The sequence below is a fragment of the Brassica rapa genome, chromosome A02 (assembly GCF_000309985.2).
Source record: "Brassica rapa cultivar Chiifu-401-42 chromosome A02, CAAS_Brap_v3.01, whole genome shotgun sequence".
Classification (NCBI taxonomy): domain Eukaryota; kingdom Viridiplantae; phylum Streptophyta; class Magnoliopsida; order Brassicales; family Brassicaceae; genus Brassica; species Brassica rapa.
The window spans coordinates 28,445,823-28,459,149 of NC_024796.2; the positions used below are offsets into that span (position 1 = coordinate 28,445,823).

The 13,327-nt window shown below is 32.0% G+C and overlaps 3 protein-coding genes across 5 annotated transcripts; 2 read left to right on the forward strand and 1 right to left on the reverse strand.

Annotated features, from left to right (window-relative positions):
* The first annotated feature begins 196 nt into the window (after window positions 1–196).
* On the forward strand, window positions 197–3,861 carry LOC117131799 (LWamide neuropeptides-like). Of its 2 annotated transcripts, XM_033284571.1 has the most exons (4): window positions 197–762; window positions 850–894; window positions 2,103–2,167; window positions 2,258–3,861. In XM_033284571.1, exon 4 carries the CDS (start codon window positions 2,702–2,704, stop codon window positions 3,596–3,598), a length of 897 nt encoding a protein of 298 aa, XP_033140462.1. In that variant the 5' UTR covers window positions 197–762; window positions 850–894; window positions 2,103–2,167; window positions 2,258–2,701; the 3' UTR covers window positions 3,599–3,861. The 2 variants fall into 2 exon arrangements, with proteins under 2 accessions (XP_033140462.1, XP_033140461.1); XM_033284570.1 differs by having other exon boundaries at window positions 197–2,563; window positions 2,643–3,861.
* Window positions 3,685–6,717, forward strand: LOC103854825 (putative nuclease HARBI1; the record flags this gene model as incomplete). The annotated part of the gene is made up of 1 exon (XM_033284582.1): window positions 3,685–6,717. A coding segment is annotated over one exon (1,353 nt), but the record flags the coding sequence as incomplete, so codon positions are not given.
* Window positions 6,718–6,998: 281 nt separating this feature from the next.
* Window positions 6,999–11,113, reverse strand: LOC103854686 (calmodulin-binding protein 60 G). Of its 2 annotated transcripts, none has more exons than XM_009131648.2 (6): window positions 9,976–11,113; window positions 9,801–9,876; window positions 8,758–9,289; window positions 8,238–8,392; window positions 7,852–8,155; window positions 6,999–7,717 (listed from the first exon to the last, which is right to left on the reverse strand). In XM_009131648.2, exons 1-6 carry the CDS (start codon window positions 10,050–10,052, stop codon window positions 7,230–7,232), a joined length of 1,632 nt encoding a protein of 543 aa, XP_009129896.1. In that variant the 5' UTR covers window positions 10,053–11,113; the 3' UTR covers window positions 6,999–7,229. The 2 variants fall into 2 exon arrangements, with proteins under 2 accessions (XP_009129896.1, XP_009129897.1); XM_009131649.2 differs by having other exon boundaries at window positions 9,801–9,911; window positions 9,976–10,064.
* Window positions 11,114–13,327: the final 2,214 nt, after the last annotated feature.

Here is a 13,327-nt window from a genome sequence, read left to right on the forward strand (position 1 = left end):
CACGTCAATGTGTTAGTTACAAGCGTACGTGTCTAAATATTACTGGTTTGGTTATGGTATGTTGGTGAAGCAGGTGAACTTGACCCGCGCAAACAGAGTATTCACTGTTTCAAAGATTTTTTGTATTTTTTATATTCATTTTTAATAATACACTAACTTTTTGTTTTCACATCAATATATTTTTTTCGGTGCAAACAGACTAAACCGAAGTCAATGCAAAGCCATAAATCGAAATGCTCCGGTCTAATTTCACTTTTTAGATTTTGACCAATCGTCTCTACGGGTCAGGACTGTCGATACAAAACAGGCCCAACTTCACTACGTTAATATACTAAAAAAGAATGGCCCAAAGAGCGTGGATACAATAAAGGGCAAAACTGTCTTTTCATAGATACTCTTTTTTTTTTCCTTTCAGGCGAGAACAGAACTGCAAGACAATGGCTTTGAATGAGTGGCAGGAGAAACACAGGATAAATGCAGGAGAAAATCGCATGCAGATTGCTCTGCAACTGAAGCCCAATCAAAAAAAAAATTGCAGAACAAATTATAATAATAAAAAATACATACCACTGCATGCAGAAGAAGATATGTGATAAAAAGGCTGTCCTGCACAAAATAAGAAAAAGACGTTGGGGGAATGCAGTGGGCCAATGCATGTGATTGTTACTTTCTTTTTTTATTTTTTTTATTTCCTTGTTTTGTCTATAAATTCTACAACTATCTCATTTCATTCTTTCACAAATCAAACAATCCTCTCTACAAGTAAGTTTTTTTTTTAATTTTTCGTTTTATATGAAAATTTTTGATAAATTTTTGTATTGTGTTTAACTAGTTTTTCCTATTTTTCAGGTTGTCTCATCCATTTATATCCACTAAAACAATTAAGAAATCAAGGTATATTTTCATTTTGTTTCTTTAATGAGTTATGAAAATTTAAATTTGTTTAAAAATAAGTTAAAATTCATATTTCATATTGTCTCATACACTTATATCCATAAAAACAATCAAAAATTAAGCTACAATTTTATTTTGATAATTATAATTTGTTAAAAATAAGTCAAAATGTATACTCAATAATACTTAGAAATGAATTAACTAATTCTTTAAAAAATATATGATACAATTTGCATGCATTTTAATCATCTACTTATATTAAATATTTATTAGTTTAATGAATTTATTAATGTTATTGATATTTCATGTATTCTCGTTTAATATATTTATATATTAAAATAATTATTGATATAATTAATTAATATTTTGAAACTATGAAATAATAAATTTTTTTTTTTCATTTTAAATGTACTATAACACATGCATGCGTTTTAATCTTGTGTTTAATTTTTTTTTTTTCAGTAGTTAGCATGCGTTTCTTCTGCAACCACTGATTATAGTTTAAGATATTATTAATTCTGTGTAAATTCATTGTTGTAAAAGCGTATAGTAGGCGTGATTGTTTTTTAATTTATGTTACCAAATATATTTTTACGTTATTCAGTTTGTTCATTTAATACATATGTCTCTATAAAAGGAAAACACGTTGACCTTCACTACATGAAATTAGAAGAACACAAATGTAATTTTGGCAAAAAAAACAATAACTTGCTAAACTATAATTTAATTATTTGTAGTTATTGACGGACTCGATACACAGTTGATATGATTTATTTCTATATATAGTTCCATCTACTTTATGTTTAAAATTTGTTATCAGAAAATACAAGTAAACTAATTATATTACCAGTTGTTTTATTTTTTCAAGTTGTCTTCTATATCTATATTTATTATAATAATTGAAAAATTATGGTACATAATTTGTTTTCTTTAGTGAATTATAAAAACGTTAATATGTATACAAAACTTGAAATTTATGCTGGATAATATTATGTTAGACTTACTTAGTTTCTACAAATATATTATAACAGAAAATTGATTTATGTCTTGTATTTAATTCAAATGTATTTTTACTAGTTGAATATTTTTATATCTTATCTAATAGAGCTCATTAAAGTTATTTTTTTAATTATTCATATAAATAACATAACAGTTTAGAATAAAAATTTGATTATGTAAGAAAACTAATATCATTTTCAAATGTGTAGATATGGTGTCTAACCGTGGACAAAACGTGAACTCCAGTACACTTCATACGGAAACATCAACACGGGTAAAATATTTACTATTATATTTAAAATTTAAAATTAGTAGTTTTGTTAGAAATTAGTGAATAATATATTTTTATTTTTAAAAATTTTAGAGTGAAGAATATTTGAAATGAGATCATAGACGAGAACGAATATTTCTTGAGTTATACGACCAAGCACTTGCTATGAATTATTATCGTCTAAAAGACCCGTCACCACTTGGTAAAGAGTTTATAGTTGACAAGTTCAACCAAGAATTTAATCTTGATATAAACTATAAGTTCTTCAGAGAAAAACTTGATCAAATGAAAAGAAAGTACAAGAAGTATACGGGGCTTATGCAAAACTCTACGGGTATCTCGGTTGATCCGGTTACGTCTGTAATTTCTGCATCTGATTCGTGGTGGAAAGATCGTGAAGTAAGTAATTTTAATCTTTACCACACCCAAAATATACTAAATATATTTTAATAAATATTTTTACAACAACTGCGTCCAGATTTTTTCGATCAAGATAATTACGATGAATGCGAAAGGGCTATCAAGATATTTGAATCGATGGAAGTTCCAAAGAATACTAAATTTTATTGGGCATGCATTCAAGCATTCAAAGATGACAGATTTTGGCGAAAGTATTTCATTGATAGAGCTGACAACAGTAGTGAAGATAAGCTACAGTTTTTGCAAGCTCTAACTGGATATACACGAGACAGTGAGTTTGTTGGAAAGCGGTTAGCCTCGGGTCAGAATTCTGGAAACCCAAATTTAAGTGGTAGTTTTTCTGGTAGTCCATCTTCCGGTGGAAACAATTCATGGGGTCGAACTTCAGGTGGACCATTGGGCAACGTTTCTCAGCAATGGGGTACACCTCCAAATGTTCAGCAATGGGGTTCATCATCAAATGTTCCACAATGGGGTACACCTCCAAATGTTCCGCAATGGGGTTCATCATCAAATGTTCCACAATGGGGTACACCTCCAAATGCTCCGCAATGGGGTTCATCCTCAAATGGTCCACAATGGGGTTCATCATCAAATGTTCCATGGGGTACACCTCCAAATGCTCAGCAATGGGGCTCATCACCAAATGTTCCACAGTGGGGTACACCTCCAAATGCTCAGCAATGGGGTTCATCATCAAATGTTCAACAATGGGGTTCATCATCAAATATTCCACAATGGGGTACACCTCCAAATGTTCAACGTGGATTTTCAGTGGGACCAGAAGCTGAAACAAATATGAATAATCAACAAAGAGATTCTCTGGAAGCAGAAGGTCGCATATCAGCTAACCTTCATATGAGAGTATCACCAGAATTCGGTTTCACAAATTATTCTTCAGAAGCGCAAATTCCAAGATCCCGCAGAAGAGGAGGATTATTCAATATCTGGGGAAAGAAACAAGGACCAAATTTAAATGAAAGTCATCAAAGTGAATCTGAAGATGAAGATTAGTTTCGTATTGTTTGCTATTAATAATTATGTTATGTTTCATTTTATGTTTTCGTCATATCTATTAAGTATTATAAAGAACTTCTCAATTTGATTTTAGTTATTTTTTGTGCTTAAAAGTTTATTTAATAATTAATGAGTTTTTAAAACTCTTATTTAAATCTTACCTCATATTTTTAAAATTGCAGGCATTTCGTATATGTCAGTTACGAGCACATGGTGTTCAAAATCTAAATTATGAAGAGCGAATTGAGTTGTGGAATTTGGAAAATGAGCAGTTTGAAGAGTTAATCATTCAACCATCATTAAGTTATTACAATCGATATTTTGAAAGAAGACCAGCTCAAACTGATGGTGGTTTGGGATGGAGAAATATTTGGGATCGATTACAAGAAGATAATGTTGCTTGTCTTCAGCTATTACGAATGTCTCTTGGCACGTTTTGCACATTGTGTGAGAAATTGCAAACGGCTTATGGCTTACAATCAACATTAAATGTAAGCATTGAAGAGAGTGTGGCCATGTTTCTAACGATATGTGGGCATAACGAAGTTCAAAGAAATGTTGGATTACGATTTGGACGAACGCAAGAGACAGTGAAGCGAAAATTTTTTGAAGTGCTTCGAGCGACTGAATTGCTTGCTTGTGACTATATCAAGACTCCAACAACACAAGAACTAAGACGGGTTCCAGAACGACTACTAATGGATGAGAGATATTGGCCTTATTTTAGTGGTTTTGTTGGAGCTATGGATGGAGTTCATGTTTGCGTTAAAGTGAAGCCTGAAGTTCAAGGAATGTATTGGAATCGACACCATATTACATCGTTTAACATAATGGCGATATGTGATTTGAATATGTTATTCACATATGTTTGGAATGGAGCACCAGGTTCATGTCATGATACAGCAGTTCTCACAATGGCGCAAGACAATGATTCTAGTTTTCCTTTACCTCCAGTCGATAAGTACTATCTCGTTGACTCTGGCTATCCAAACAAACAAGGCTTTTTGGCTCCCTATAGGTCTTCACGAAATGGGGTTGTGAGGTATCATATGTCACAGTTCGAAAGTGGTCCTCCTCCGAGAAACAAACAAGAGTTATTTAATCGATATCATGCATCTTTGCGTTCTGTTATTGAGAGGACATTTGGAGTTTGGAAGAAGAAATGGAGGATTCTTTGTGAATTTCCGAGATATGATATGCATGTTCAGAAAAGAGTGGTCACAGCAACAATGGGATTACATAATTTTATTAGAATTTCAAATTTTTCTGATGAAGATTTTGCTGATACAATGACACATACAGAGATTTCGAATGCTACATCTACGGCTGAACAAAATGATATGGAAGAAGCGGAAACAGCACAAGGAAATTTCATGGCAAACGTTAGAGAAATGATTGCAAATACATTATGGGCAAATAAAAATGCTCCATGTTGATTTGTTTGTTGTAATTGTACTTTTTAATGTTTTAATTTTATTGTTATTTAATAAAAATAATAATTAGTTTTTATATAATAATTTGTAATTTTAAATATTTAATTTAATAAATTTTTTGTTTAGCATTCAGTTAAATAAGCTAATTCGATAAATTAGTTAAACGAGTTTGATCTGCATTTGTTCTGCTTGATCTGCATTTGTTCTGCTTGATCTGCATTGTATATTTGATCTGCGTTTTTCTGATCTGCTTGCCATTCGTAGCCAATAATAGTAGACAAAGAGCAGCTTGTTCTTCCTCCTTTAAACTCTTTCTTTTCTTGAATGACACGCAAACTTTTGATGACAATATTGATGTGTTTATCTTCTTGTGGGCTTTCTGTCTATGAATACCCAACAAATGGGATCGTCTCTGTCTCTTGAATCTGATCCCACATGCATTGCAAAGTGACTGCTAATTCCATTATGCAAAACCAGAAGGAAACCAAGTTAAAAACACTTCTTTATCCAAAAAAAAAGAAAGAAAGTTAAGGGTACTTCTTGAACTATATCAAACAAAGTTATAAATATAGTAACTCAAGGTACGTAGAAGAGACCTTGGGACCAGATGGTCCACCTCTCCACATTGGTGTCCTGGTGGTTTTGCAATCACTGCAACACCTAACTCTCTCCTTCTCTTCTTCCATTTCTATGTTCAATTTTAGAAGAGCAACAATGACAATATTAGATGAAGTATAAGAACATAGCTCTCTTGGATCAAATCAAATCAAAGGAACCAACCAACCTTTATTTTCAGAGCCTCTTTTTGCAACCACAGTAGCAAAGAACTATCCCAGTTATCTATATAACTCTTAGCAAAATAGAGGGCCTGATCACTATAAAGCCAAGAGGATTGATATATAGAAACAATGTCAAGATTGCTAGTTATTTTTGTGGTATGAGTCAATCATCAAGAAAGGCTTAGGACATCTTTAAACCCCCTTTCAAACAAGTGTGACTGTGGTAAGAAGACACAAACGCCCTTGGCCGCACTTTTGGTCAGTCAATGATTATGGCCTTTCTGCTAGACTGATGACAAAAAACAAAACATCTGCCAAATAATTGTCGGGTGGAAAGCCAAGTGGCAGTACGCACGACCGGGATCTTTGGAATCGTTTTTAATAATTTTTTTTTTGAACAACTGTCGTTTTTAATAATTATGAGTGCGTTTGTGTGTGTATTAGAGAAAAGAAAGTAGAATAAGCCACAGATTCTACTCTGTACTCAAACAAGTTGAAGTTCTAATGAAATCAAGTGGTGTTTCAAAAAAAAAAAGCCACAGATTCAGCAAACTTGTTCACGTAAAGACAGAAAAAAGTAATGAAACAAAAGCCACCTATGTTTTCACTTACTCATAGACTTTTTGTTGTGATTAGGAAGCCAATAGTCTTCTTTCTCAATCAGTTGGAGGGAAAGAAAAAGTACATATACTATAAAGTCACAAACTATAAAGGGAATACATACAATAAAATAGTCTGTCCCAAACCAGCAGATTATTTTCTAATAAGTTCTAGCCAACTGAGGATTTGATTTGAAAGTTGATTCTGTTATGAAAACTGAGAGTTCATGCCTCATGGTATTGGTTGATTTGGTATATCTTAATAGTGCTGTTTATATACTTGTTTGAATGGTCTTTATGATAATGATTCTACACATTGTTAGCGGATAAAATCGAAATACACTCTTACAGCAAAATTTTAAAGATGTAAGCTGACTTTGTCAAAAATAAATAGTTTTATTTTTCTCTAAAAATATTGTATAGGCAAAGAGAAAATTTATCTTATATATATATAGCTTTCGTGCATATCAAGGAACCTTTGAATCCAATATGGCATGTAATCTATATTGTAAAGGCTACAAGTTACAAGTCCTTAGCTATAACACCATTTCAAATTAGGGGATAAACAAATACTTTAATTATAAAATATGGAAACTGATTTGGTTATATATATATAGTGTATACATTTTGTAGAAGTACATATCAAACATGGTATACACAAAGACTAATCCCCAGTACTTATTAAACCATTGGAAACAGTCAATGGCCGGGATCCATTCAACTAACCATATTCTATCAAAAGGAAAGAATAAGAACTCACACACATATACAATATACACATCTTTCATGCACCGTATAAGAATCGAAACCTCTGTATCTAATACATTAGACAAGGGTTCTTACAAGCCTTCCCTCGTTTTCTGGCAGTTGTGAGTTTCCAGACTTCTCGGATTTTAAAGGCTGCCTTGACCTTACACCACCTGCCTCTTGGAGATCCCACATTAATGTTAACATCGTACGTTCCAGCTTCTTCCGTGCCAGACACGCTAACACAAAAACTTTTCAATTGTTGCTCCACATCCGCTGCACCAGCCGACCAGTTCAAGGGAAAGTCATGATGTTGATGATAAGCAAAAATATTCCCGTCATTCTCGATACAATCCCTTGTCTCTACAGTTTGTGATTCACTGTACACCGGATCGTGTTCACCAGCCCTGAAGCTGTTTCTTTGCATGAACTTTCCGTCCATATGAAACGACGTCGTAGCTGGTGAGTTATCAAAATTCATCACCATCTCTGGTTGGACCGTGGAGGTTGGAGCAGTGAAGTAAAAAGAGCTCAAAGAGTCTATTGGAATTGAAACTCCTAAATATCCGAAAAGAAAAAAAAAAAACATCATTATTAATTTTTTTGATCAAAAACATCGTTATTAGTTAAGTCAAGTTATTTACATACCAAAAGGGCTTTACAAGACTATGACAAAAATTAAATATATATACCTTGAAAGTTGTTGTGCTGCACTCCAGGATTCTGCGTGCATTGCAAGGACCTAAACTGGCTAAGGTTTTGATACGCTTCACGCTTCAGCTCGTCCAGCTGATAAGCTGGTAGCTGATCGGGGCTTCCAAACGTGCCGTCACTGAAGTACACTTTGATCACTTCATAGACTGAGTTAAAAATAAGCGACACGCCAAGAGCGGTTGTGTTGTAGATGTAACACTCGGCTTCGTCCAAAACGCATTCCATCGCATGGGATACAATTACTTCTTCATAAGTTCTCTTTGAGATCCCTCCACCAAGTAGCTGTTAGAAAAGAACAACTTAGGTTAGGTTTATTTACTTCAAATATTTATTTGAATTATTTTAGGTTTATAATCAATCTTACGTTGTATAGCGCCTCTGGATCTACCGTATACCAACGACGAAAATCCTTAACGGTAAAAATCTTCCGTTCAGCCAAACGCTTCGCTGAAACGCCAGCTAATTTCTCCAGCCTCCAAACCTCGTCGCCAGGGTACGGAGGATGATGTTTTTTATAAGCTGCATAACCAAAAATGTAGAAAATAAAAACTATTGATCATTGAGAAATACTAGCACTAGAACACTTTTTCTTCTAAATATTATTAATTAAAAAATATTATTTTTATTTATTTTTTACTTGAGTTTTGGTTTAGTAATTAGTATTTATAATAATATTTTGGGAGTAAAATTAGGGTTAAATTATTACCATAATTTTTTAAGGTTTAAATTAATTAATCATTTTATTTTTAAATTATTGTTAGTTTTAAGATTTTTCTCTTGGTAAACTATTTTGTGACAAATATATTTTTTGTGCTATCTAAGTGATTTGTTTTGATATTTTACCCTAAACACATTAACCGTTTCAGACAGCTAAGTATACTTACATTCTCCACGTTGGTCTTTAACTTTAAAGGCTTCACTTCTCGCCTCCACGGCACCACCACCGGTTAGTTTAGCACCTAACCGGAACTTCTTACTCCTAGTCCAGCTCGAATTATCCGAGAAAGTAACAACTCCGGTGATCACTCCGACGCCGTCTTTAAGCGTCACCGTTAAATCTCCGGTGAGTAACGGACGTTTCCCTTCGCGTTGCTTTTCAATATACCCTTTGAATACGTCAACGGTCCAGCTTTCCTCCGTGAAGTCAGCGTTCAGCGGCACTATTTCGACCTGAGAAGACGAGAGCGGTCCCGCCACGACTCGATAGTTCGTGGCTGTATCCACGAGCTCGAACGCTACGGGAGAACGGTCCCTAGCTTCGATTTTGGCCCCCGTGAATATCGTAGACGGTGGTGCGTTGATGAATCGCAGCTTGTAACGTGAACGCGAGGACGGCGTTTCTGAACGTGATCGTTCGGTCGGGGACCATGACGAGGAGAGATGTGGTTGAATAACACGATCAAGCTCCTCTCGAACCTAAATCATAAAAAATAACATAATTAGTAACTAGTTTACGCATATCATTGAATATAAAGTATAACTAAGCAAACGTTAACAAGTTGCAACAATTGCATGCAAAAGATACAAAGAAAAACACATGTATTTTTTTTTAATAAAAAATATATATATATCAAGCCCCTCTCGAACCTAAATGATTTAAAATAACATAATTAGTAACTGGTTTAATTAACACATGTATTTTGTTTATACGTATATTAGTACATACAACTCGATCAATAAACTTCTTAGTTATATGTATATATGATATACTATAGAAACTAGCTAGACTTAAGGACCGTTCAATATTGTTGATACGGAGCCCACAAATTATAAAACCACAGAAACTAAAACGGGACAGAAGAGAAGAAGAAGTCGGTCAAAGCTGGCGGCTTTGTAGGAATGGATTAATTTAACTAATTTCGTGACTAATTGAGATTTTAATTAATTATGTGGTTTATGTGTAATTGAAGACAGTGAGAAAACTCACAATTTTTCTGAGCCTGTTCTCCATCTCGACCATGAACTGATTAGTTAACCGATCTCTCATCACTTTCTTCACAGCTCTGAGGTTTACATGAGAAAAAAACAAACTCAAAAACTTAAATTATTGTTAGAAAACCAACCAAACAATATATGTGTATTGTAAGATGGAAGAAACTCACTTCTTGAATGTTAGTTTATGAGGTTTTAAACCATTGTACACACTAGCCCCATGAAAATGGGTGTGTTGCATCTTCATTGATCACTTTTGGTTTGTGTGTGTGTGTTATCAGATTTTAAAAAACCTCAAAAGATTTTATCGTCTTTCTAAAAAAAGAAAAAGAAAGGGATCTTTGTGTGTGTGAGAGGAGAGAAGAGAGCAGGAGATGAGTTTGTGAAAGAGTAGTTGATGGGGGATTATATAAAGGGAGAGCATTGACGAAGTAGCACTTGAAACTTCGAGGAAGATTCGTTCTGCTCTTATAGTTTAGTAGCGCTATACATTAACAACGCTATAGTTAGTTATTTTTAGTGTTTTGTTAATTAATTAAAACCAAACATAAGGACACTTGTGTAGTGTATATATATATTCGTTACCAAATCAATTGCTGGTTGAGTCACAAGCTTATGATAACCTCGAATATACACTCTATCCGGCCAAACATGTTCATGTATTTCATTCAAAATATAACGGTTCATAAGAACATCCACGAATATTGGGAAAGTCAGAAATAAAGTAGAATTGCATGATTAACCCCGGTTTCTTAGCCGAAATTTTTAATTCATGATTCGATATTTTTTTTTTACATTTTTCGGTTAAAAGAAAACTCTTATATCTGTTATTTAAGAGACGGTCTAATAACTCCTAGTCTATAGATTTTTTCATGTCTACAACCTTTAAAGATTTTTGTTGTAAAAATTCCCTTAACGGGGAGATCAGCCGAATAACGAAAACAAGAACCAGTTCCTAAATCATTTTTATTCAATTTCTTCTGTTTTCTTTTGGACTTATTATTTTTATTGATCTCATCTGATGAATTTGATGCCTATAAGCGTTTAGATATCTCAAACGAAATAAATTAGACATGATATTTTTGAAATAATATATTCCAGAGTAAGAGAAAAAATATCATTGACCTAAACACACAAATATATTAAAGGAAAAATAGATTTCTGATGTCTCTAACTAGTACTTTGTCATTTATAATATGTAATTAAATATATCATTGAAATTTTCTATACGTAAACTTGAGAAAACGTGTACTAGTTTTCCATTGTAAATAAAATATCATCATTGAAATAATTTCATTAAGAAATTAGTCGATGATCTCTTCGATCTTTTTTTTTTTTTTTTTTTTTTTTCGATCAAACTGCTTCCTTTTTTTTTTTCCTTCGATCTTGGTTTCTAAGTATTACAAACGTTCATTTGTATAGTTTGTGGTCAGAAATCATATGAGCGAAAAACATTTGTTGTTGTTAGCAGACAAGATCCTGCATTTATGTGTAAGAATTGCATCTTAATAGATGTTACAGTCTACGCGTTTTTATAATTATTACTTGAAAGCTTTTGTCCATTTCTCAATCATTGACTAGACCTGAGAAACACGTAACTGTTATGGTGCTACCATGCACAATCAAACCCTACGCGGCTACTCATGCACTGGTTTTAATTGCAATAGTTGATATATATAGCATAAATTTCGTATTTTCCAAATTTAGGAGTGGTATGATCCCTTGATAAAAAAGGAAGCAGTTTGATCATATTATCAAATTCTAAGCAAGTAAAACTACAATCAAAATTTAGCGTATATTAACGTTAAATTGTTCTATTTAGCTTAATGAACTATCTCAATTTTATAACATTTGAAAATTTATAAACCAGCCAAAAAGAACCGATGACATAAGCGTTGACAAGGCTACATCGTCAACTAAAAGCATATGACCCCCAAAAAACACGTTTAGGCGGTAATGATAACGCGTTTTAAGTAGTTTATGATCATATAAAATAACATTCAACATAAATATTAAAGTTTTAACGATTGCAGGACAAGATGCAGATAAATATAAGAACAAATTTTTCTTCATTAACGCGTTCCGATGATGGACTATCTCCCTCTACGATGGAAACCAAATAAAACGACACAAACGGTTTATTTTTATTTATTTAAAAATGCAAATATGATTTTTTTTACATCAAACGGTTGATCTATTACTCAAACTTACGATAATTTCTTTGTTTCATTTCATTTTATATAATATATAAGATTAATACATATATATATTAAGAAAATACAATTTTATATAATTTATATTGACTATATATATAAAAATATCATTAAACAAAACTAATTTAATCAATAAAGAAAAATGTAGTATTATTAATTGGTCGCAAATCTCAAACAATTTTTTTTATCTGAAATAATGAAAAATCTCTTATTTTACAATAAACATATTTTTAAGCATCAAATAAACTGAAACAGAAAAGTATATTAATAATTAAGGGATTGTTTATAATAGGTAGGCATCAAACAATATAGCTTTGAAGATTCAGAACTTATAAAAGTTGATATAAAAAATATTCTATACCATATTAGGATAGACAATTTCTGATCTTTTATACAAATAAGGAGGAAGTTAAATATAATAAATTTAGAGGTTTTTTTGAAACTTAATAAAATTAAAAGTAAAGGTTTCAAGAACTCTTGTTCAATTGTTTCCAGGCCAGGGGCGGAGGCAGTGAAGGAGGTGTGGGGTCAGCTGACCCCACTACTTTTTTAAAAAATATTTTTTTTATTTAAGAAAATTTTTATTGACCCTATTAAAAATGAAAATTTGACCCCACTAAAAATATAATTTCACAAATATAATCACAAAACATTAAAAATTGAAGATAATTTAAAATTATATAAATAATATGTTTATTTTATTTGTTAAACATTTGATTTATATTAATTTTAGCTTAAATTTCAATAAACACGTTTTTATATTAAGTGTTAGTTACATATTTCAATAAAGCCCAAATTGTATTAGGTCCAATAACTAATATTAAAAAAAGTTTGAAATTAATGAGTGAATTTGAAAAAAAGGATTTGTACTTCTTTTCTGGACAACGCAAAAAGGAAGAACTCTCATGTTCCCCAAGCAATTTTTGGATATTTTTTTTGACCGAATAATTTTTAAATAAGTTTTCTATTTTTTTTTTGTTATACACTCTCCACTTTATTTTACCAAACTAAAAACTGATTATGATTCAATGATTATGTAAATTTATCAGTTAACTAATGGATCAGTTTCTGAATCGGCAAAAAAATATCAGCCAATAAAATGGTCAAAAAATAGTATTAATACAATATCGCATCAGTAGTGAGTTTCTAAATTTTTTATGATTTGTTTTATCGAAAATATTTTAAATTGTAGTAAATAATTATGATAAACAAGTTTTAAGATATGAATGATCATAGAGTATATTTATAGTTTTTCTGTGGTTATAAATTATGTATTTGGAAAAAACAAATTGACCCTGGTACAAAAATT

What these genes read in the sequence shown, in the direction of transcription:
- LOC103854686 (XM_009131648.2), bottom strand. Translation starts at nt 10,052, where the DNA reads ATGAAGATGCAACACACCCATTTTCATGGGGCTAGTGTGTACAATGGT. An exon ending in CATAAACTAACATTCAAGAA is followed by an intron (nt 9,877 to 9,975) that starts GTGAGTTTCTTC and finishes TGTAAACCTCAG; the next exon opens with AGCTGTGAAGAAAGTGATGA. An exon ending in AGAACAGGCTCAGAAAAATT is followed by an intron (nt 9,290 to 9,800) that starts GTGAGTTTTCTC and finishes TTTATGATTTAG; the next exon opens with GTTCGAGAGGAGCTTGATCG.
- LOC117131799 (XM_033284570.1), top strand. Translation starts at nt 2,702, where the DNA reads ATGGAAGTTCCAAAGAATACTAAATTTTATTGGGCATGCATTCAAGCA.